Source organism: Notolabrus celidotus, chromosome 6, assembly GCF_009762535.1.
Source record: "Notolabrus celidotus isolate fNotCel1 chromosome 6, fNotCel1.pri, whole genome shotgun sequence".
Taxonomy (NCBI): domain Eukaryota; kingdom Metazoa; phylum Chordata; class Actinopteri; order Labriformes; family Labridae; genus Notolabrus; species Notolabrus celidotus.
The window spans coordinates 4,589,944-4,615,451 of record NC_048277.1 but is presented as its reverse complement, the minus strand read 5'-3'; the positions used below and the strand labels follow the sequence as shown (position 1 = coordinate 4,615,451).

General features: G+C 42.5%; 1 protein-coding gene across 2 annotated transcripts in view; it reads right to left on the bottom strand.

Annotated features, from left to right (window-relative positions):
• Nucleotides 1-25,508, bottom strand: part of wwp2 (WW domain containing E3 ubiquitin protein ligase 2) — a 67,914-nt gene that overhangs the window by 20,741 nt on the left and 21,665 nt on the right. For both annotated transcript variants that reach the window (XM_034685722.1, XM_034685723.1), the window contains exons 6-10: nucleotides 21,715-21,793; nucleotides 19,083-19,246; nucleotides 18,318-18,558; nucleotides 17,247-17,336; nucleotides 10,349-10,523 (exon numbers count right to left, since the gene is read on the bottom strand). In XM_034685722.1, the coding sequence (XP_034541613.1) occupies nucleotides 10,349-10,523; nucleotides 17,247-17,336; nucleotides 18,318-18,558; nucleotides 19,083-19,246; nucleotides 21,715-21,793 (749 nt within the window). The remainder of the gene's footprint in view (nucleotides 1-10,348; nucleotides 10,524-17,246; nucleotides 17,337-18,317; nucleotides 18,559-19,082; nucleotides 19,247-21,714; nucleotides 21,794-25,508) is intronic.

Below are 25,508 nucleotides of genomic sequence, written 5' to 3'. Positions count from 1 at the left end.
CGCTGTTCCAATGAGCTCACTGGCTGGACACAAGCCCCACCCCCCCGCTTCCCGCTCACCTCCTCGGATACACCCCACCTCCTCCTCCTCAACCACCTCCACCCTGGCACCCCTCCCTACCCCACCCTGAGGTCCTCCTCCTCCTCCTCTTTTCTCTCGCTCTCTTCTAGCACTGCTGTGAAAGTAGGCAGGGAAGTGCGATGTCTGAGGGAACTGAGGGAACATTCATGCTTGTTCCAGACTGGACACCCCCGCCCCACCCACCCCGCCTCCTCTCCGGCCGCCCCAACCCACCCAAGGCCTGACAAAAGGCACCTTTATTCACCCTGGGCCTGGAAACCACTGTGAGGTTTACTCAGCCTGTACTTACACACACACACACAGAAAAGAGAGCGTGTGTGTGTGTGCGTGTGTGTGGAAAGTTTGTCTATGGCAAATAGTCCATGTGTATGTTCTTATGCTGGAAAACACACACTCACACACACATGAATACATTAGCTTGAGTGGAAAATTAGATGAAAAGACGCTTGTTAGGGATTAGTGGCTGCTGATGGATGTTCATCAAACAGGTCGGTGTAGGTGTGTCCAAAACAACTTCTAAATCATTAACGGCCTCAACCAGCAGAGCACAAGCACGTACGCTCTCATAAACATAGAACAGCCTGAAACGATGAGCAGGAAAGTTTGATGTTGGTATGATTACAAACTTTTGATCCTTTTATTCCAGGTTGTGAAAACCAATCACACTGCAGTCTGCTGGCATGATCAGCCAAAGATCAGTGTGACATTAAATCTCTTACATGGCTGCGTAGTTCACTTTAAGTCCCCTGAAGAGCAGTGAAGATCTGACTCTGATCAGACCGTGCTGTATTTAGTGTTTTACGGGTTATGTTTCAGGGTCTGTTTGTGTTGGAGAGGAGGAGACCTCTGTGGTTAAATCGGCTCCTGATAAAAACCTTGTGAACAATAAACACTGAAGGAAGCCCGATTTAGAAACAAGCTGAGCTCACGTCAAACAAGCTGGACTCGTGTTGGGTTGAAGATGCTACATTGTTCAAAACATGACAGAAATAACAACTCTGAATTTAGAAAACCCTAAAATACATCTAAAGATGAGAGCAGCTTCCCAGGCTGCCCTGGTCCTTAGATAGTCTGACGCAGCACAGGTAGTCTTTGTTGTCCTCGTCCTTTATTGGTTGAAACTACATCCAAAGTTTTCCAATCTGGTGGAGCTTCAAAGGTGTTTTTGTACCGACACACCACAAAGCAATGATTATTTCTGAGAAGTAATAAAGTGGAGCATTATCCACTGAGCGTCAATGTCACTTTACGAAGCGTTTCCCAAAAAGAAAAGTGACTGAGCCCATTTAAAACGGCTCTGTCATGGAAACTGTGAGGGAGTCGACATGGAAAGGACTGGGCCTGCTGGTGGAGTGAGAGTGGGCACAAAACGGGGTTAAAGGGTGTGTGTGTGTGTGTGTGTGAGTGTGTGCCGCTCCCATCGACAGCCAATCTATGCCCCGCCGCCCCACCCTTATGGGTTTTCTGTGACTAAAAAAGGTAAAAGGAGAATATAATGATATAAAGACATGATGACTTCATCCTGGCTCTGACCATTCAGCTCCTCAGCAGCTTCCAGACGGAGAGAGAGCGAGGCTGGAGGGAGGAAAAGAAAGACAGACTGAGAAAACAAGGGAGGGAGAGGAAGAGAGGGGAAAGCAGCGTGTTGGCAGAAGAGAGTTAAATAATGGCGGGGTGTTTGGATCAGGACAAAAGAAAAATAGAGACTTGCTTTAAAGCTGGCAGCACAGGTGACAGCCGCCTCTCAGCTGCTCACTTTAACATGTTCAAAGACTTCATCAACAAGGTGCTTCACAAGATACACAAACCTGCTTTTAATCCAGCAAAACTATTCATATATACAACTGTTTCATTACGTCGTGTTGTAAAGGCTGCTTGTTCTCCACATCTGCACAGAGATAAATCTGTGAGTGTTTGAGTTCAGGGAGTTCATCCGAGAACTTTCAACACAGCAGCTCATCTCTCTGTGTGATCACATTGACTCAGCCCAAAAATAGAAACGTATAATCTTATCATCTCATATTCAAAGATAAATATCTGCTCAGAGTTCATTTCTTAACGCCTTCTTTCACCTGTGGTTATTCAAGAAACAGAAGGATTATCTAAAGAGGAAGCTGTTTACTGATTATTAACAACTGTCTACTGTGTTGACTGATTTCATTTGACTTTGGAGGTCATATTTTAGACAATGGCAGGGAACAATTTAAACAACTATAATGCTTCCAATTTAAATTACCCCAACATGGTAAGTTTGGGAAACTGACACATACTGTACTCCTCTAACCAACAGCATGCTCAGTTTTTTTAATTGTGGCTGACAGTGTCTCTTTATGTGGTTTCTTTTAAATCTGAACACTCTCCTCTGTCCATTCATCCTGATATTTACCCTTGAGGTCAACCTACTCCAAAATGAAGTCACGGCACCTTTTCATATTTCTGTTCATCTGATAATGTTTGTAGAAGAGTATTCGGACGAGGCAATAAAATACAGAAAAGGGAAAATGACGAGGAGCTCAAACCCCAAAGTGCCTGGTCAAGGGGTCATGTCCACTGCTGAGGTTTTTTTTGCACAGTCAGCGCCCACGACCTCAATTTCAGAGCACTTCTCACCAGCGTTTAATGTTGCTTGATTTCATTCAACTGCATTTCAACAAGAAACTACAAACTATATCCAGTGTTGGACAGTAACAAAGTAAATTTACTTGAGTTCTGTACTTAAGTACATGTTTTGAGTATCTGTACTTTACTTGAGTATTATTTTTTAGGGAACTTATTACTTTTACTCCATTTAAAGACAAATATCATCCTTTTGACTCCTCTACATTTCTATCAGTGCTCTAGTTACTCACTACTTTATCTTTGAAGTCAGCTGATGAGTCTTCTTTTCTGAAATCAGATCCCAAAGACTGTAAACTGTTGGTGTTCTTGTGTTTGGTTTGTCTCAGTGGTGAAGCCGTACCTTGGTTGAGCGTAGATCAAACGTTCTTCAGATCAGTGCGTTCATTTAGTCGTGGTGATGATGGCTATGACTGAGAAGGATGATGATTCTCTACCTGAGCACCACGGCCATATTTTAAACCCACGTTTGAGGTTTTGAAATAAAGAATGATTGTTTGTATTGTTGTAAATCTCTGATCTGTTTACCACACAAACTTCATCACAGCCTCCAAAACATCAGCATCTAACCTGAGAAAGCATGTGGAGGTCTGGAGCTAACACACTGCTTTGATTCCAGATGAACATTGTAAACTTGTCTGTGTTTGTAGTAACTTAGTTTATATTTCATAGTAGACTTTTTAGATATGAAATCATGTTTTCTACATAAACAGAACGGAGCAGAATGTTCACCCATGCATTCTTGACTGACCTCATGCTTTGTGAATCAAGTACTCCAGGACTTTAACTCAAGTCAGAATCTGACTGAACAACTTTCACTTGTATCGGAGTAATGTTTGACCAGGAGGATCTATACTTTAACTTCAGTACTGAAGACGTGTACTTTGTCCACCTCTGCTTATTGATAGAAATCGTGTCAGAGCATCAGCAGCTCTAAACTCAGAAATTGTACCACGAAAAAACAAGTGATAACTTTGCTCCTACGTATGGATCTCCGCCATTGCTGTTGATAAAATGTTGGCATCAGAAGTCCCGCCCCTTCTTGATTCTGATTGGTCGGTGATCAAGAAGGGACTTTGATGAGCGCAGAGGTGTTCCAAAAGTTGAACTGCTTTCAACGGAGAGAACTGGAAACTCTGAATCACATTTGGTTTGAATAGAAAATAGGCGCTGCCAGCGAAAAAAAACTATAAGAAGGGGAAGATTTTACTTTGCATTGTGTAAACGATGTCCAATAACGACAAAATGTATACTGAGTACAGTAAATACATATCCTCTACTCAGTTAAACCTCATCAATCATCACTTCTGACCCAATATAATTACGTGGTTTTGACTTTATGTGATGCCCTTCCTCCGGCCTGTATGTTTTTCCTTCACTGTTTTTAGAAAGGTCCTGGGCACTATTCTTGGTCAGCGGTGTGAAAACCTGAACTAATAACAGCTCAAAGGATGAAACTCTAAATATGTTACCACCAGGTAACATCTCAACCTGTCCCTGTCCTCTCAGAGAGGCCACAGCAGGCAGGATGAAGGAAGAACAAACACATAAAAAACAGAAATCTGGCACATTCTTGCAGGACTGTGCAGAGGTGTTGGTGTGTTAATTTGTGCTTTACAGTGTAATTGGTGTGAAACAATTACAGAATAACAATGAATCATCCTCCTTCTCCACTTTGTTCTCTCTAAAGCGGCTCCCTTCCAGCTGACACATTGAGCTTCTTCTGACCTTAATAAAACCAGCTCCACTTAGTTAAGACAGAAACTTCTGTTCATTGTCCTTTCATGAAGTATAACCCTCACAAAAGTGCTTTCAGGAAATATGATCAGCGACAGGCTGTGTGTAAACATGACTGAAAGTGACATTCAGCCGTGTGGACGTGTGTGTGTTTTCTGTTCAGCAAGCGCGAGCGATAATACACAGGGCTGATTCAGGTGCTGCTGTTAAGGGTCCTTGTTGCAGCTCAATGGACAGAGATGGAGAGAGGGGGGAAGAGAGAGAAGGAGGCAATTGAGAGAAGGTCTGATCTGAGGGCAGAGGATGAAGAGAGGTAGAAAAAAAGGAGGTAAAAAAGACATTTTAGTGCGATGCATAAACGTGGGATTTTGAGAGGGAGTGTAGACTTGGCGGATTTTGGAGAGGTGACAGAAAGATGAGGTGGTGGGACTGAAGTAAAAGAGAAGAAGACTGACAGAGGTGAAGAGACGGGGGGAGAGAAGAGGGAAAGCCGGAAACGGCAGTTAATGACTCTGAGGCTGCTCTCTCTGGGGTTCCTAACGAGCTGCAATTACTCTGCAAACACACAAACACACACAGTGTAAACTCTCCATGCTGCACACTTTGGAGCTTATATTTGTGAGTCTGCATCAACACAGCAGTCACAGCTCCTCTCAGTGTGTAGATATATGCATATGCATGTGTGTGTGTTTGTGTGTGCGTGTGCGTGTGTGTGTGTGTGGTGTACATGCAGGCAGGCAGGCAAGCAGGCAGGCAGGCATGCATTAGTTGCAGGGCTTGTCCCTTTTAAAAGATGACCAGCTTCCTGACCCTCTCTGGTCGTCATGTGCCACAGTGAAGAAATGTGACACCTGGACTCAACATAACAGCCTTGTGAACACATTTGCTCAAACACACAACACACCACACAATCATATACAGGCATAGAGAGAGGCATATGATACACTGTAGAGGCCTATCAGCATCCATGTTTAAATATACTGTATACACAGATAGTCTGAGTATGCCTCATAACAGTCAACTAAATGTTAATGAGAATAGTTGGGTGAGTTTGTATTGGTTGTTTATACACAAAATATGTGTTGTTAGTGAGTCTGTCAGACGTATCTGTAGTGTGGCAAAGCCTAACTCTAAACCCTGACTGAATCAGACTGTGCATGAGTAAAGAAAACTTAAGGACTGTGACGCTCATGCTTTCTATGAGTTTTTAAGTTACACTGGTCAGCGCAAAGTGTCCAGATAAGCTCACGTTCAAGTATCATTTAGTTTTATGAACAAAACTCAGATTTTAAGCAACATTACTGCAATGTCTGAAGTTACCGAGTCATCAGTCAGTCAGTTCAGAAAGTTCCCCCAACATCTCAGAGGGGACATTTTTTACTGAGTTTAAAAAAAATCATAAAAAGTATCTGTTGACCGGTGGTTAAAACTAAAACACCAGAGAAGTTGTTTGTTTGGCGGCAGCTCTGTAACAGTCGATGTTCAGGAAACTGACTGTCTGGCTGCAGACGTTTCTTAATGTTTTTTACAGAAAGTCTGCTCACTGTGAGTGTGTCAAGTCGAGCAGCAGAGCATGTGGCCGTGCTCTCGGTGAAAGTAGAAAGTATGAACTCTTTTGTGCGTTTCCTTGTTCACACACACTGGAGCCATAAATAGTCGCTGCTATCAGGATGTGTGGGCATTCCAAGACAGACCAGTGTACTATCAACATGGAGGGCAGACTTGCCTATTGGCTGTTCTCACATACACACACACACACACACACACACACTGATCGAAGGGAAGGAGAGAGGGAGGGAGGAAAAGAGGGAACCAGGGGAGAGGAGAAGAAAGGAGGGAGGCAGCCCTCATCAAACCTGAATGTTTCTGTGCTGATGTGAAGGAACTGTGTTTCATGTCATTATAGAGACAGATGCTCTCCTTGAACTTCACTGTAAGAAAACTTGTTGGGCTTCTTTCTAAGGTTGTTTTTACACCCACACACTGTAATATTGATCATCAACAGATAAGGGCCTGTTTCCACTAACAGCGTTTTTTGCGCTTGCAGCACCTATTTTCTATACAAAGCCAATGCAATTCAACGTTTTTTAGGAAGCTCAGCATCCTGAGTGCAAAAAGCCTGTGGTGCCATCCCGGGAGTCAACAGGATGCGCGTGCGCCTTATAACGCCTGTGACACGGCTTTGCTCCGTCTGAGGGCTTGTGCCCTGGCGCACAGAAGGAGCTGAGACATGCCTGTGGACCCTAGAGCATTGACTAGAATGGGAACGTATCGGCTGCGCAGTGCGCGACGCAGCTGTAATGCAACGCAACGCATCCTGTGGACCCGAGGGGTCAGCTGCTTATTGTATTTGCTGTGTTCATGGCGCTCTTAGTTGAGAAAAGTTTACCTTTCAGATCAGGACTCATGCATTTCACTTCTCCATCACCAACCAATCAAAATCAAGAAGGGGCGGGACTTCTGTTGCAATCTTTGTCAACCGTAGTAGTACCATAGACTGTATAAAATATGGACGTAGTATCTGTGACGTCACCCATCTGTTCCTGAGAGCTGTTTTGAAGCCAATCGACGGCAGCAGCCATATTGGTAATGCGGAACTCAACTAGGCAGAGTGTGACGTAGTGTGAGTCTCTTAGCCAATGGCTGTGTGTTCCCGACCGGGAGTCACGTCAGTCATGTCCTTATTTGGGCAAAACTCATAATCCTAATATCTTCTTAACCATCACGTTAGAAAAAAATTCACCCCCCGTACAGTGTGTGCCATTAGAGAGATTAGCGTTGTAGGGCCAAGCTGTTTTTTGAACCAGGCTGTAAACATGTTTATTAATGCTGCAAAGATCGTCTTTTTCCCATTCATATCTATGTGGTTACCGGTGTTTCTGCAGCCAGCCTCAAGCAGATTTTCGATGTATTGCAGTTTATATCACTTCCGCATTGGCTTCATCGTTTGAGACCGGAGTTTGCCGCTTGAGTAGTACGGAGGAGAAACTAACCACAGCAGTTTTTTAACGGTACAATTTCTGGATCTAGAGATGTTCTTTGAGCTACGACACAATTTCTATCATTTGATTTGACGTTCTTTGTAAAATACAGTTGAATAAAAGCCAACATGAAGCCATTTAAAAGAAAGGGCCACTGCGAAGGGAAGTGGACGCGCTACGGGACAACTTCCAAACAGCTGCTGAGGAGTGCTGAGGTTGAGGTTGTGAGCACTGACAGCACAAATAAATTCTGTCAGAGGACACAGGCCCTCATTCTGGTCTTGTAAATTCTGAACATTTAACATTGTTAGGTCAGCTGCCTGTTGTGTGTTGTTCCTGCATACTCTGTTTTTAATGCCACAACTAAAACAGTGCAGTGATTCAGCCGACATAATGTAGGCAGCTTCATATTCATGTAACCCGTCTCTCATACAAAGATGTGAGCTTTACTTTCCTGGAAGGACATCTTTGTTACATTAATAACGTGAGTTTTATAATCAACGAGGTAAATCACTTTAACTAAGGTCCAAAAACCCAAGCGTCCAAGTGCTCTTGAAGACGCCAGCAGACAATAAATCAGAAATAAGTTACCGACTGTGCCCCTGTTCTTAAAACGTGCTCAGCTCTCCACAAAAGAGTACTGTTCCTCGCTTCTTCCCATTCAACACACCAGATGTTTGCTGAGGGTTAATGTTCGGAGCCCAATCATTCTTACTTATTTTAGAACAAATCTTAAACACTGACCAATCACATAAAAGCAACCACATACAGACAGACACATAATCACAGAATCAAAGAGGTGTAAAAAGAGGACTACAGAACCGTATAAATAATGAACATAACCACTGTATTTTCTCCTCCTGATCTGTAGCCTTGAGTTTGGCACTTACGTTTCTGTTTTGATTTTGAGCCAGGACAACAGGGTGGTGCTTGAAAGTAGAAATAGGTGAGAAAACACAAAGCTATCAAAGCTATAGAGTGTGTGCCTGTGGTAAAGTATCGAGGAGTGAGGGAGCTAGAAAGTAGCAGAGGAACCACAAGCCATCATCGTCTCCTGTGGGAGGACTAGCAGCAGAGGAATGAAACAAATCTGATGACATAAAACAACCAGTCCTCTCATCACTGATGCTTACCATCTTGTCTGTGGTGTAAACAACATCCTGAATGAAGCATACATCAATACATTGAAAGACATTACACACAGAGCTCTGGAAATCCACACACATCTCCAAAAAGCTGGAACACTGTTAGACACACAAACACACATAATCACACACACACACACACACACACACACACACACACACACACACACACACACACACACACACACACACACACACACACACACACACACACACACACACACACACACACACACACACACACACACACACACACACACACACACACAGCAAAATGCAGGGTGGGGTGTTTTAATAGAAACCCATAAGGGTTCTGAGGCTGGTTTTACCAATGGCCCATTGAAAAAGCTCTGTTGTTTCAGTCCCGTAACTCTTTACTGTCTGGCAGCAGTCTGACCTTGGCTTCTCCACTGAGAGGACAGCGGCTGTCACATACTCACAGCCAAACCTCCACTAATGCCTCTGAGGAAGTAAAACACTAAACAAGTCTTAAATACCTTCTTAAACGCTCTCTATGCTGCCGTCTCTTCACTGCACTGTGAATGTGTGAGGGTGACATGCAATTCAAAACACAAAGATCCACTGGATGACATTTAAATGAAATGTATGTCATAGTGTTTTCAGTCTAAGGTGAGCTGTAGCAGTTAAACTGCAGCTGAAGGACTCAATATTAAGTGACAGCCTGTGAAAATGAAGACTAAGAGCTAGGGATGTCAACAATTAATCGAGTATTGATCATTTTATTACTAAGAACTTGCTTGCACACTTTTTTGTTTCAATTTTCTTTCACGTGGAGCACACATCATGTGGTCTCATATGTGGTTCAGCTATCAGGCTGAGTGCGGCTGAGTGACAGGTCTCCACGAGCGTTTTTTTCTTCTCCAACCCGGTTGCGCTCCTGGCTGACAGCTGACCGTGTTCACATGCTTATTTCACTCAATAAGACTGAGTAGACAGAAAACTGGACTCTGTGAGTCTGAAATATGTTTCTGTTCAGTTCCCTTGTTGAAGTCTGAGCCTTCACATTTATGACTGTATGTCAGCAGAGATTATGAGCCTGCTCCACACATTGATATTCAACTGGTTTAACATTTTGAACACCTCAATACCATCTGTAGCTATTCAATACTGTCAGGTAAATACACTGTGTCATGAAGGAAAATTTGATTCAGGGGAAAAAATGCAAAGTGCATTGTTTTTGACATGGAAAATGTTTTTGTTTTTTTAATGATTAATCGATAATTGATTATCATTTCCAAAGATCAATCATGAAAAATACTTGAAATTTACACCCCTAATTCATATACCTTTTTTTGGTATCAAAAGTAAAATATATATATTTTGAAATATAGAGCCCTTTTTTAACTTCACAAAGGTTTACCTGGTTTTCTGAAGTGGGTCTATGATATCGTCTCATATTGATCAGGGGTCATTGAACTCAAACAAGTCAGAAACCCAACTTGGCAGACTTCTTTAGGCTAGCTCAAGCAGAAGCCATGAAACTTGTGATTTATATCCCTGCTGCTCAGCTGTGACTTCATGTTAAGTGATGATCTCATTTTTAGGGTTTGTCTGTTCTGCTGAAAAGAAGTACTGGCAGAAATGTCTGTCCTCCATGTTTTTTCAGATAACATGTATACCTTGCATTTGGTTGATGGAGTACAACTTGTGGTTGATCGACTGATAAAGGTGCTTAATTGTTTCTAAGTGATGAAACCTTTGCCTCAGCAGGGAGTCTCATCTCCTGCGTATAGCGTCCTGTGCACATATAACCTTTGCATGAAGTACCTGGTAGAGAAAGCGCTGGCTGAACTGGTGCATGGCGCCCTGCAGCTGGCTACGCTGGCTCTGCCACTGTTGGTAGTTCCGCACAGACTCGGCTGTAGGTCTCTGCCATGTGGTGGTTCTGGTGTTGTGATCCACGTAGTAAAACCTGCCCCGCTGGTCCACTCGCTTTTCCCAGCTGGAGGAAGGCAGATAGGAGAAAGGGGGAGTGAGAAGAGTTGTGGCTTTCAACAACATCTTCATTATGCATGTGGGTGGTTATATTAAAAGAGAGCTGCAGATAGTAAATTTATAGTGACAAGGGAAGAGAAACAAAGGCAAGAAAAGGAAAGAAAACAGAAGAGAGAGGCAGACAGAGAGTGGGAGGGAGGAAGAGGAAAGAGGGGGAAAACCTGTGCATGAAGAACAACATTTCCCATACATGCACGAAGCCTGATCATTGCCCTACAGTGAAATGTGTGTATCTACAGGAAGTACAGCAGAAGAAGAAGCTGCACTTTCACATCAACATAGTGAAAAAGATTTGTCTTAACTTTAACTCCATTAAACACTTGATTTACTTTGGAAACAAGCCAGCCTCTAACTATGAACCACCATATGCTGTGCTGTGTGTCAGTGCCTGCCTGTGGCATTACTCAGAAGTCTATGTATATCCTGTCTGTCCCATGAGACGTGGGGGCCTGGACGTAGACTGAGATAGATGGTCCTTACACAAAGACTGGTCCCTTGAGCTCAGCAGGAGTCACAGCAGCTCTGCTCCTATTCTCATATCTGTGACTTAAGCAGAACAGCATCCACTTCTGTCTGCTAATAAAAACACACTGCAGACACTCACAGGGCTGGAGGTTTGGGAGGTAGCAGCGTTTCCACTGAAGCCTGGATTGTTAAACGTCATGACAGTTTTTAAACTTCTTCACTAGTTTTTATCACTGTTTTAGTCATTGTTTTTGAAGTGGTCTCAGTCTGGTTTCTACTGGTGTCATGATGAAAAACATAAGCTGCTGTAAAGACCGGAGACAAGTTACACTGAACTTCCTTCAAATCTCTGATAGACATCCTATCCTCAAAATTCCCCGTTGGTGGATGGACATCAGCAACTTATCTGAGTGGAGATAAGGGTTGTTGGTCCATGTCTACCAAACTTGCATATATTTCCATGCACCCTGCTCTGGTTCGGTCTGAGACAGTACTGCATGCTGGGATTTTATAGCTGAATATAAGCAGGACGGCCAATTCTTTGACTGTGTGTAAATCTACTATTTTCAAAACAAAAACAAATAAAACTAAAGTTGCAGATGAAACATATGACTCATTTATTCTGATAGTTTGTTATTTTTATGAAGTGTGTTTGTATGAGGTATTTGTCAATATACAGTTGTGCTCATAAGTTTACATTCCCTGGCAGAATTTATGGTTTCTTGGGTAGTTTCTGTTGTCATTATGATATAAAAAGAGTAAACACAGTTGTTTGATAATAATTTTGCTTCACCCAACCACTAACCATGAGTGAAAAAAAAGTTCTTCTCTCATCATTCATATTCTCTGAAAAATGGCCAAAAAAAATCAGAAATTCTGACAGAGTATGTAAACTTATGAGCACAACTGTATGTGTTTTACCCAAAATAGAAGCCAGCCCCTTTGTTGAGGAACCAGCATGGAAGATAAGCTGTCGGTGTCAGTCTAACACAGGACTTCCACCAGATCCGTGTCCGGTCTGTCCCGATCTGTTGCGGTCCAGCTCCGTGCTCTCTCGTCCGTCAACACCCACTGGTTGCATTTTCGAAACGCAGCACAGAGCAGGACCGCCGGACAGCCGGAGTCATGTGACCGAGGTTTTCCTGCGGCAATCACTGAATCAAGGATTCTTCTCCTCCTCTCCTCATCCATGTTGTCTTTCTGGTCCTCTGAAAACCTCTGACCTGTTGACTCCAGGTCTGGCTCCGCTCATCATGACGGTTTGTTGTTGTAGTTAAGTGAAATACGATCTGGTGATAACACAGAGTGTTTTATTCTGAAAATTAACCGGATGTTTTTATTTTGTTTTGGTGCCTGACTTCCTGTCTCGCTCCATCTGCTCTGTTGAGATTGATGCGTCATGCTCCGGCATCCGGCAAAAATAGAAGTCTTGCATATCTGATCCGTTGCGTTCCGACCTGCCGGATCAGAGACGCAGCCGGAACGCAACGGAGCAGATCCAGTGGAAGTTAACACATTGACTAGAATAGAAACCTATCAGATCTGGTGCTGTGACGGATCAGAGACGGGCTGGAAACGGATCTGGTGGAATTTGGCCGTTAGTGTCCCCCCTATTGTTCAGGATTTTTTCAACACTTTATTTTGCCGTCAGGAAGCCTATTCATTTCTGCACTATTCCTGAACACATCAAATACATGTTCTTCTACCTGTTGCGCAGCTGTTCAGGTCTGCAGGCCTTGAAAGAGACAAAAATACATATCGTTGCAACACCTCTTCCTTTAACAACACTGTAAACTTTTGGGAGCCAAGGAGAAAAGTTTCTGGAGTTTTGAAAGTGAAATGTTGTCCCATTGTTGTTCTTGTTATACTTTCTGTTTCATGATGTCCAAATGTTTTTAATGTGTGACAAGTCAGGACTGCAGGCAGGCCAGTTCAGCACCTGGACTCTTCTACTACAGAGCCATGCTGTTGTAATATGTGCAGAATGTGGTTTGGTGTTGTCTTGCTGAAATATGTAAGGTCTTCCTGAAGACATCATTGTCTGGATGGCAGCATATATTGCTCCTAAACCTGTATATATAGTTCAGCATTAATGGAGCCTTCACAGATGTGTAATCTGCCCATGCCATGGACTCTTATGATCCCCATACCATCAGCGATGCTGGCTTTGAACTGAGAGCTGATAACAAGCTGGTTGGTCCCTCTCCTCTTTAGAGTAGGAGGACACAGCATCCAAGAATACCAAGTAGTGATTCTTTAGACCGCAGGATAGTTTTCACATATGGCTGCAGTCTGCATCACTCACCAACCAGGTGTCCCTTCCTTACTGACTGTTTTTCAGATGCTTTATTGTATAATGACACCTGGTCTGCACGATATGTTTTGGCCTTATCCGAGTTAGTTGTTGAAGGGGAAGACTAAGCTGAAATAACACATTTAAATCATTACTTTGTCAGTCAGATAATGTTCAGCATTGCTTGCTTTAAATAATCTCAAACTGATATTAAGTATAGGCAAAGTAAAGCACTGAAAAATGACTTAATATATTATACACTTAAAATTAGCTCAAACAATGAGCTGGTCCTCCAGCTGGTTTCTAGACAAGAGGCCGAGCTGATCCTCGTCCTCCATGGGTAAAACACATAAACAACCTCACTTAAAAAATACAACAACTATCCCTTTAAAGAGTTTGAATGAATCGAATGAGAAGGAACAGTGGATGGTGAGGATGAGGATGTTTTGAAACACCCTGTTAAAATGGGTAAAGCCTCTTTTTTCAATATGTATAAGTTGATTTGATTACATTTAGGGTATAATTATCTGAAAATAGGATCATTCCATTTTTTCAGAGGTCAAACTGTATCAGCAGACCATCACTACTGTTCCTCTGTGTGTGTTTTTTCTAAAGGAGCCTAGAACAGACAAACATAACACCTGTTTTAAAAACACACCTTCAATATCTGTCAAATAAATCTGAGGGATTTGGGCAACAGCTGCATCTTGTGTTTTGAAAATGTGTTCATAAATATGCTGTAATTATGTTCTTGGGTATAAAATTCCTCTTTGTTGAATAATATTTTAGCAGTGTGCAGACCGATTTAGCATTGATGTCTCCAGTGAGGCCTGACCCACATGGTCTCCATCTCCACCCTGAAGGTTTGAGTTCAGAGACAACAGTAAACTAGATTAGCTCATGATACTTTGTTGTCTTCTGATGGGGAAAACTCTGCTCTCTTGTGGTCAGAGGTCCGGCTCAGATCCACCACAGCGCCCCAGGAGCTGCTAGGTTTCAATATGATGCTCAAGGACAATTCAGCAGCGTGGATGATAGAAAACACAGGGAGTCATTAGGTTGAGGGATCGTCTCTCTGACCACTATGCCTCTAAGCTTCCTTCCAAAGACAGGAAAAAACATCCCGCTCTGATATTAGCACTAGCTTGTTATTTACTGGAGCCAGGGAAAAGCCCAGAGCCCACAATGGCGTGTCTGAGAGCCTCTACTCGGTTCTGCTATCTGACTTTAGCTTTTCTGACCGACTATCAGAGACCACACTAAGAGGTGACTCTACTAGCTTTTTAGTTTAACAAGTAATCCACTTAATTGGGAAATGCTGCAGTTACAGTGTTTATGATTCAGCTAATTCAGTAATTAGTCAGCGAAAAACCTCTCACTGAGCTCTACAACTAACCTCTACATCTGTGTAACTCCAATGTGTGCTAACCTCTCCAGCTCCACCCCCTTATCCAATAAGAGTCTCTTTTGGCTCCAGAAAGCCGACATGTCACTAATTTGTATGCACTCACAATAACAGTGTTAGTGTGATATGGAGCCATATCAACACACACTGTCTGGAGAGGAAGTGTGGTCGTATGAAGCACCAAACATCAGTAACCTGAGAGGCCCGAGTACTGGTTAACTAGAAGGAACTGGTTTCTGACATCTTGCAGCTAACTGGGGTTGAATTCTAAGGAAGTAATAGTTACAAACCCTGCAATGTCTCTGATAAAGAGCAGTGTGTCTAAGAAGCTTCCCTCAGTCTGGCTTTGGATTTCATTTTTTCAGCTTCTAAATTTCTGTTGCCTGTCCCCCCACCCTGCCCCCAAAACTTCTAAACAGTTCCCAGTGTGTACATCTGGAGCACTAGCCTGGCATTAGTCTGCTAATTGATCCTCTGAAGGGCCACGGCAGCCAGCAGCCGACACAGAGGTGGATAGAAGTACATGTGGCGCTAAGAAAGGACTTTTGTTCTCTGGGCCCCCACGCTCTTGTGCCTTGTGTGGAAAAACTGAGATGGGGGGTGGAGGCTTGGGGGAAAAAAAGGGTGGGGGTGACCTTTTCCTAAAACAGCCTTTTTTTTTCTCCCAGTCGCTCAAGTCACACACTCTGAAAATCAATAAATAACTGGTACAACTAAAAGAGTCATAAAGAGAGCCGGGCCTTGGCAGACTCTGCTCTTGTAATGCAGTACACAAAGAGAGGGTGAAGGCTGTTTTCATGAGGTTGTCTGAGCACATAAACACAAATCAGACCACATCACATCGTATGGAACTTGAAAAACTTACTCTAAGCTCAAAAACAAACAGGCTCGGTTTTGTTTGGAAGTATTGTTTGGCATTATGTTCTGTGTCAGTTTTTCTTTCAGGGTATATAAAAAAAATACTTATATTGTGATACCAATATACCTGGACACGCCCACATCACAGGTCAGGCTCTAAGTGCACCAATGTTTCCTCAAACTGCTCATTAACTCTAAAATGTGTGCTCACATCAAATGCAGAGCAGTGACCTACAAAGCCCTTAATGATCAGACACCTTTGAATCTTAAAGAGCTCACAGTGCCCTATTACCCCTCTAGAACACTACGCTCCCAACATGCAGGCCTGCTTGTCGTACCTAAAGTCTCTAAAAGTAGTATGGGAGGTAGAGCCTTCAGTTATCAGGCCCCTCTCCTTTGGAATCATCTACCAGTCAGGGTCCGGGAGGTAGACACCCTCTCTACTTTTAAGAGTAGGCTTCAAACTTTCCTTTTTGATAAAGCTTATAGTTAGAGCTGGATCAGGCTTGGACCAGCTATTAGTTATGCTGCTATAGGCTTAGACTGCTGGGGGAACTGACACACTGGGATCCTGTCTTTCCCTCTCTCTCCTCTCTCTGCCTGTCTCTTACTTTAACTCTTCCTGTCCCATTAAAGTTGCTAACTTTAGTCCTTTCTGGAGTCCCTGAGCTCCCTTGTCTCGTAGGTTCCTCTGGATCTCTGCTGCTGTGGACGTTCCAGACTCCAGCTGCTACAACTACTACTATCCATCTCACCACTATCATCTCTCTCTCTCTCTTCATCTCCCTCTATCCCTCTCTCCAACACGGTCTCAGCAGATGTGTGTCTACCATGAGTCTGGTCCTGCTGGAGGTTTCTGCCTGTTAAAGGAAGTTTGTCCTTGCCACTGTAACTTGCTAAATGCTGCAAAGTGCTCTGCTCATGGTGGATTAAGATGAGATCAGACTGAGTCCTGTCTGTAAGATGGGACTGGACCTTATCCTGTCTTGATGTTGGGTCTTTGTTAATAATAGAACATAGAGTACGGTCTAGACCTGCTCTGTTTGGAAAGAGTCTGAGGAGAACATTTGTTGGGATTTTGGTGCTTTACAAATAAAGATTGATTGATTGAAATCATTCCTGCAGGAAGATGACAAAGTCAATATAAAAGACGTGACTACATGTTGGAGCTTTTTCTTTTTTAACTGTAGTGAGCGTCTTCTTAATTAGGGGGGTCAGGAAAATATATCAATGTGATTCTACTGATGAAAAGGGAATCAGCATGAAGTTGTTTTTGTGTTTTGAAGCTCTGAACCAAAAAAAAAAGAGAGGACGAGAACAAAGACAAAATATTTCACTGTACGTTTGCTTTGTTGCACTAAGAATGTACCGAATCTTGGCCCCAACACTTAAAAGCATTTACCGAACCATAAACTTTGAGTAGCATTGAAATGCTAGTTGTTATAATAAGTCACTGATGTTATTTAATGATGTGAGCCAGAGGTTCTGCAGCCTGTCTGTTTCCTGTACCTGGTGTCAATAGTAACCATTGTTATATGAAAAGTGGAAGACATGACAATTTATAAACCAACACATAAGTCACCTTTATGTGTGCAAAACAATGAATGCATCACCTCAGAAAACACATGAAAACATCAAACATAGCATACCCTGGTGGCAGTGGTCTCTCCCAGGTTGTGGTTTTGGTGTTGTGGTCAACGTAGTACACTCTGCCATGAGGCAGCACCCTTTGCTCCCAGCTACACAGAAAACAAAGAGAGAGAGAGAAAACATTTCATCATCACCTGCAATCACTTCCATACTTGAGTAGTTTAGTACCCTCGCCTGTCTTTACCATGGACTGTATAAATAATGGACGTAGAACCATCTGTTTCTGAAGCTCTTTTTGAGGCTAATTGTCGGCGGGAGCCATACTGGAACTTCTGTTGAGCTAGTGTGACGTAAAGAGGCCTCCTAGCCAAGAGCTAAAGAGTAAACATGTTTATTTCTGCTGTAGATCGGCTTTTTTGAATTAGTGTGTATGTGGTTTCCGGTACTTCTGGAGTCAGCCTCAAGCGGACACTCAAATGCAGCTTTTAACACTTTCGCATTGGCTTCAATTCTCACGCCGCTTGGTATTTACCAAACATATGCTGTCTATCTACCCACTGTGTCCATGTATTGTTTCTTTTTTAACACTCAGTTTATCTGAAGATAAGAAACACATTTCTTTATTAGCTTTGAATGAAACAGAAACCATCCCTGATTTGTTTGACCTGGCTGGTTAGCTTCATTCAGTGTGTGTATCACAGAGAAAATCCTCTTGTTCATAAAAACTCTGAGATGAATTCATAAAGATAATGAAGTGACAAATAAGAGACAGCAGGATATTTCATGTGTTGTAGTGTTGTCTTTAAATATGTCATAATGGAAAGATCTACAATATCATTCTTATATAACTACTAACTGTTTCAGTGAACACATGTTTTCACTTAAAATGTTCAGTTTTTAATATCTATTTCCCATTTTTGGGGCAAAACTTTCAAAGAACAAACTTCAACGACAACAAAAGAAGAAAGAAACGTATCTCAGCACATGTGTTTATACTTGGAGAGAGTACTTTAAAAGGTCCTTTGTGAAGCTTTCCTACAGTTGTTTAGAGTTAATGATCTCATACTGCCATCCTTGGCTGAATATAACATGTTCAGTTGTATTGTATATTTGTATGGGTTGCCTCTTACCCTGCCGGGAGTGAGTCTGTGGTTGGCTCTGCGGTGCTGTTGCCGGCCTGTTCGCTGTTAGTGGTGGCGTTCGGGCCAGGCTCTGATGGTCCAGCCAGGCCCAAGGCGTCCTGACCTGGAGAAGGGCTGCTGCTGCTGCTGGCTGCTGGGGATCGGCCTGACGGTGAGGGTGGAGGAGGCGTGTGACGGGCCACGCCCCCATTACTATTCTCTAGCCCGTTAGAAGTCAACTCAACTTTGTCTGAGAGAGGACACAGGGAGGGAAAGGAGGACCAGAGAGAGAGGGAGAGGAGAGGGTCACTGATGAACTGAGGACTAGAGAACCGGCTGATTCTGGTTTAGTAGATCAGGATTTTCACATCATGTGCTGATGACAAAATCTGACATCCAGGACTTCTGAACTACTAATAATAGTGAATTATTTCAGTTAAGATATTACACAAAAGTGTTTAAAGAATGAAATATTGACTATTTGAACACCTGGTAGCCCCGATACTGATATCTGATCGACTACATGAATTATTTTAAAGAGAAAAGGTTTTGGCAAAAATCAAAGACTAAAATGTTTTGAGTTTCCATCGACTAAAACTAGACTAAAACTAGACTAAAACTAGACTAAAACTATAAAGAGCTGAGAAGACTACAATGTGACTAAAACTAACAGGCATTTTCATCTAAAGACTGAGACTAAATCTAAAATAGCTGCCAAAATTAACACTGGTGTGAACTTATCAAAGTCCTGAAGAAGCCGGACTCATTGTGTACCTGCACTGCTTCCAGGGCTGCCGTGACTCTTGGAAGACCGAAGGCGGTTGGATGAGCCGGGTCCGCTGATCTGCTCCTCATTCAGCTCCCCGTTAGTCAGAGAGACCCCTCGAGGGCACCCAGGTGAGCCACTCTGTGAACCCCCGACTGAGTGCCGGTTACTCCTGTGAACAGAGGTACAGAGAGAGCGAGAATGGGATGTTCAGGAGATGAGGGAAGAAAATGAAAGAAAAGGAGATGAGGGAAGAGCCAGTAGAGAGAGAGAGAGAGAGAGAGAGAGAGAGAGAGAGAGAGAGAGAGGGAGGGAGGGAGGTGTGATGAGACAGTGATGACAGAGTAACATCAACATTAACATGTACAGTAAAGGAAAAACGTGTCCCACTGTTGTCTCTTTCTCATTCTTTGAATCTCTCTCACTTCGACTTCCTTTGTTTTGACAACTTATAATTAGACCTATTGTTGATCCGGACTCCGGGGATCAGACCTGGCACACATGTGAGAGAGTACACGGGCAACACCGACATAAAAAACACACAAATACAAACAGAGGTGTCAGTGTCTGAACACCCTGATCTTTTCCAAACACTAAATATAACTTTGCTTTTGGGACAAGAGCTTTCATACAAAGAAAACATGTTGGCTCTCCCTCACCAGGGTCCAGGAATGCTGAGGCCGAGCTGGGACAAAAACATGACCCGGGGCTGTGCTTGTTTTATTTGCCGCCATAAGGAGACGAGGAAGCAAAGGAAGATGTAACAATTTGGTGTCAACTTCAGGTTTGAAAGGCAGGGAAATACAACTATGCTGTCTTCAAGCAGAGATAATCAAAGCTTGTGAAACAAAGAGTGAAGCAACTTTTTGTCAAAACTCAGAGTCTTATCTGAGTCTTATCTTATCTGGTTTTATCTCTTAAGGGTTTCTTATAGCAGCCACACTGTTTGTAGGTTTCCTCCTCTCAAAAACAAAGACGTGTTCCTCTGAATCTTCTTGGAGGAGAGACTCCTGAGAGAGGCTGACTGAGCTGTTTCCGACTTTAGATCAGTTTGTCTCTCTCTTGTCTCCTACATGTTAAACAACTAAAAACCCTCATCCTGTTAAATGAAATAGGATGACACAACCAAGATCTAAGACGTGGTAGTTTAATGACCTGTACAGGAAGTGAGTGGTTGTCTGAACATGTAGACATTTTCAGCGCACATGCTTTAAGCTGCATATTTCAGGGGTTTTGTCACATTATTTCTAGGATGGTTCCACATTCATTAATAATGAAATCCTGCATTAATCATCTTTATGTCAGTGGATCCGTCCTCCTCCTGTGTATTGTCTGGGATGTCTCTCACGGATGTTTGCGTGTGGGCGCTGAGCGGCTCGTCATGGGAGACGGAGAGAACAGCGTCTCTTCCTCGTGCTCTCTGCGGTGTCTGATAGAGATGTTGACTGCTGTTCCATGACAGAGGCGGTCTGGACTCTTGGCTGAACTGTGTTAAATGCCCCCCTGCAATGTTTAGAGGGAAATACCATCTGACCCCACACACCCCCTCTGCAGAGCTTTGAAATAAATGTAGTCTGCTCCACTATTTATTATCCAACTACCATTCTAGCTGGGGGAGCGGCGTCTGAAACCGCACTGAGGAGGGGGAATAACATGCTGGCACTCTGCAGAAGTGCTTTAGTCGACCACACTGGCACCGGCTCCCATCACTCAGGCCTCTTCTTTTCTTTCTTCCATTTATTTTCATTATGATTAAGCTTTAACTCTGGGATTTTCATATAAGCGCTTGGCAAACAGTATTTAAAAAACGGTTACACAACTTTGATATTGTGCTTTTCTTTTGTTATTGTACCACAACGTCTGCGGACGGATGAAACCAGGGACTGAAGTGTGATTAAATGCCAAAACAGAGAGGTTCAGTGAGTGTGTGTGTGTCTGTGTGTATTTTGTAGCATTGTTAGGATTCAAAAGCCTCATGAGTTTTGATGTCGCTGTGATTTTGGTGATAAAAAAGGAAAACAACTCCAAAAGAAAGCAAACACAAACCGAAAACTTCCCTAATGTGTGTTATACATTACACCTCTGTACATGATGTTTAAAGATAACATTGCTGTATACTTCATCTGCACATAAAACTCTTTTGATCACTGAAAACTAGGGATGGGTACCTAATTCGGTACTTTTATAGGTACCGACCGAATTCCGTCGGTACTACTGAGTAAGTTTATTTTATACAGTCTATGGTTGAGACTGACTCTCTCGCTCCGACTACCTAACCCCGTTTATAACCGTTCCTGTGTGCGTGAATGCCCCACAGTCATTAGAAGACACAATGTGTTGAAACAATGTGCCAAAAGGGTACAAAAAGTTATGTAACTGTTCCAGTGGATGGAAGAAGAGGGTGGTGGTGAAAGAGGAAATGTTACTTTTGTGTATAATCGGGCAGTATGCAAGTGCTTGACTCCCATCTTTTAATGTGCAATCAGTGCCTATTATATATTTGTTTGTGTGTGTGTGTGTGTGTGTGTGTGCGTGAGTGTGAGTGTGAGTGTGAGTGTGAGTGTGAGTGTGTGTGTGTGTGTGTGTGTGTGTGTGCGTGCGTGTGCATGTGCGTGTGTGTGTGTGTGTGTGTGTCCTGACCTGCTGTGGGATCCAGCTGTACTCGGAGTCTCCTCGCTCTGTGTCCTCCTCAGGTTGGGTCTGTCTGACTGCAGTATCTCTGCAAAGACACATTACATCATCAATGTTCAGAGACAGCTAATAATAACCACCAGCCCGCGCTCACCTCAGCAAACTCACTCAGATTAAAACCTCTCTCACTTCACTACAGTTGAACATCTTTCCTCTGGCCTGAGTGAGAAAAGGTCTGTGAGTGTAAAGATGCAGAACTACTGCAGTTAATGACATTACAAGAGTCCTGCACTAATAAGGACATATAGAGCTTAAAAGATGCATGACAGAGCAGTTTCTGTTTCTGACACAGCAGTCTGCTCTCTTGCTTTGGCTAATCCAGGCTGCTACTACACTTTGCTTCAGATACAACTACAACAGAAAATAAAGATAATAAAAAAATATATTTTTGGGGAAGTACTCTACTTTTCTGAGAGAAACACTGGACACATCAGGGAACGTTTGACAGATTATTAGTAATATTTGTAATCCAAAGGGGATACTTGTTTAAAATGCAAAGGTGCAGTGACCTTTAGAGAAAAAAACTACCCACTACCTTAGCTTGTACTTACACTACCAGTCAAAAGTTTAGAAACACCTTCTCATTCAATGGTTTGTATTTATTTTAAATATTTGTAACACTGTAGATTAGTACTGAACACATGAAAACTATAAAAGAACATATATGGAATTATTTTATGAACAACAAAGTGTTAAAAAAAGCTGAATATGTTTTATATTTTACATTCTGTAAAGTAGCCCCCTTTTTCCTTCATGACAGCTTTGCACACTCTTGGTATTCTCTCAGTCTGCTTCATGAAGTGGTCTCCTGGAATGGTTTCTAATTAACATGAGCCTTGTCAAGAGTTCATTTGTAGAATGACTCGCCTTCTTAATGTGTTTGAGACCATCAGTTGTGTTCTTCAGAGGTAGGGTTAGCACACAATGGATAGTCCTATTTGACTACTGTTGTAATCCAGATTATGGCAAAACCAGATTATTTCATAGTTTTGATGTCTTCAGTATTAATCTACTATGTTGAAAATATTAAAATAAATAAAAAACATTGAACGAGAAGGTGTGTCCAAACTTTTGACTGGTAGGTGCACAAAACACAGCTCAACAAAGTTACTGAACATTTTGAAAGACATTTTGATCATAAGAAGAGAAACTAAAGAAATAAAAGGGTTTTACTTCAAGAAAACAATGAGCAGACTCGTACAAAGGTAATCACACTCAGAGAGAGACGACCGGCTGTATTTATTTATTTTCTCACTCTAAGTTGAGAACAGGACGTCTCTGTGTGTTAACATTTTTGTGTGTAGCCTCAAGCTAAGCGTGTCAGGCTCGAACTTGGGCACGTTTATTCTCAAATCCCAGTGTATTCATTTACTCCAGCTTCCATTCTGATTAATAACAGTGTGCAGCATGTTCGAATGCATCCCTCTGCTTTCCGTCAGTGTCCTGAACACAGAGCTGCAGGTCTGTTGTCTGTTTCATGACGGGCAGAGAGGAGCATGCTCAGTCAGAAAAGAAGTGAAGCCAGCAAAGGAAAGATAATGTATGCACATCTCGGCAGCACACTCCTGCAGTGCGCAAAGGTGTCTGTGTGACCCCCCCTAAAATAAAATGACTCGGATCAGATTCACTTCTTTGTTCTTCAAACTCTCCTCCCTCTCTTCATTCACTCTCTCAGACTGCTGCAGCACCGTGTTCCCTCTCCTTCTAAGCTCTACTGTAAGGAGAAAATCCAACGCAACAGGAAAAGTTCTCACAGTCAGAGTTAGGCAAACTTGTGTTTATGAAAAAATTGTCTGAAAAGTCAAATCCATTTAGACTTAAAATATGCAGCAAAGGAAGTACAGCTGCAGAGACCATTTATCCTTGTGCTGTGCAGTCTCTGTGTGTGTGTCCGTGTGTGTCCGTGTGTGTCCGTGTGTGGTTGTGGTGATGTGAGGGAATGTGTGACTACATGCTCCTTCCAAACTGTGACTGAAAACCACAGGCCTATAACATGCTTTTCATTAACACTCACTTTCTCCTGCGCACACTCAAACACAGCACCTTCTCATACGTTCAACACTCACACCAGAGACACGTGAGACGCAAACACTGCTCATATTTACACACATATACATCCTGCTATCTAAAGGAAAGCAAACAGGTGAGCGAGCTCTCTCGATCTCTCTCTGTCTTGCACACGCTTTCTTTCTCTCTCTCTCTCACACGCACACGCACACCCACACCCACACCCACACCCACACACACACACACACACACACACACACACACACACACACACACACACACACACACACACACACACACACTGCTGTTTTGTGGCTATGAAAGGGCTTCTTGTGAGTAGACCCGATGGACGTACAGAAAAATAAACAGAGATCTTGAGGAGAAACCATTGTGTCATAGCGTGCTCCCTGAGTTCATCACCCCTCCCTCTTAATGGCAAAGGTCTCATTACACGTCTTGTGTGTACGTCTGTTTTTAGCTGTTGCATTATAACTTAAAATAATAACTATCAGCAATATAAAACAACAGCACAACTAAATTAAATACTTCTTTCATATTCTTCAAATAAATGAAGAGTAATATTAAAGTATCCTTCATGTTGTAGCGATGCTGTCAGGTAACATTTTTTGCCACAAAGTCAACAGGAGAAGGTGAAATGAGATTTTATAAATGTGATGGGAGTCTTTTCTGCAGATTGATTTGATAGGACATGTTTGATCTGGTTGTCATTACTGTCACTCTTGCTATTCAGAATTAATGACTGTAGTTCGACGTGTTTGACCAACCAGAATCAAGTGATAACTACTTAAGCTGGGGGATAGATTAAAAGTTTCCCACACAACGAAAAGGTTAGGGGATATATGTTAAATGTATTTTATGTTGAAGATATTTTAAAAACATGCATGGGATGGAGAAAGTCTGCATTAAACATGAGAGGTTGTTCTGGATTATCAGTGGACCTTTCTAATGACGGGAGTGAACGTACATGGGGGTGATTTATCCTGGGGGGTTCAGTTATCAGGGAGGTGTTTTAAGTTTAAAGCATGTTTGGATGTGAATCAGCTGACTGAAGGTGTTGCACACAGCGGAGACGCTCAGCTGGGGGCTGCGGCTGAGTGACAGGTCTCCACGAGAGCCTTTTTTCCTCCGTCGCTGGACTGATTATGACCCTGTTGCGCTCCTGGCTGACACCTGACCACATTCACATGTGTATTTTTCTCAATAAGAACGAGTAGACAGAAAACTGGACACAGAGTCTGAAATATGTTTCTGTTCAGTTCTCTTGAAGTCTGAGCCTTCACTTTTATGACTGTATGTCTGCAGAGATTATGAGCCTGCTCCACATGTTGATATTCAGCGTTTTACACCTCAGCATGATCCTTAGTTATTTAATATTGTCAGTTATATAGATTGTGTCGTGAAGGAAAATTTGATTCAGGGGGAAAACGCATTTGGCATTGTTTTTGACATGGAAAACGTTTTTTTAAAATGATTAATCAACAATTGATAGTTATCATTTCCAAAGATCGATCACGGGAAATACTTGAAATTTGCATTCCTAGTCATTACAGCTGCTCTTATACACAATAAATAAGAATATCAAACATTAATAGAAATAAGGAATAATATAAAATATAAATCCTAGTAAAATAAAAAAAATAAAATACATTAAATATAATCAGAATGAAAAATACATAGAAATGCAAAAATAATAATTCTACAATTGATAATAATAA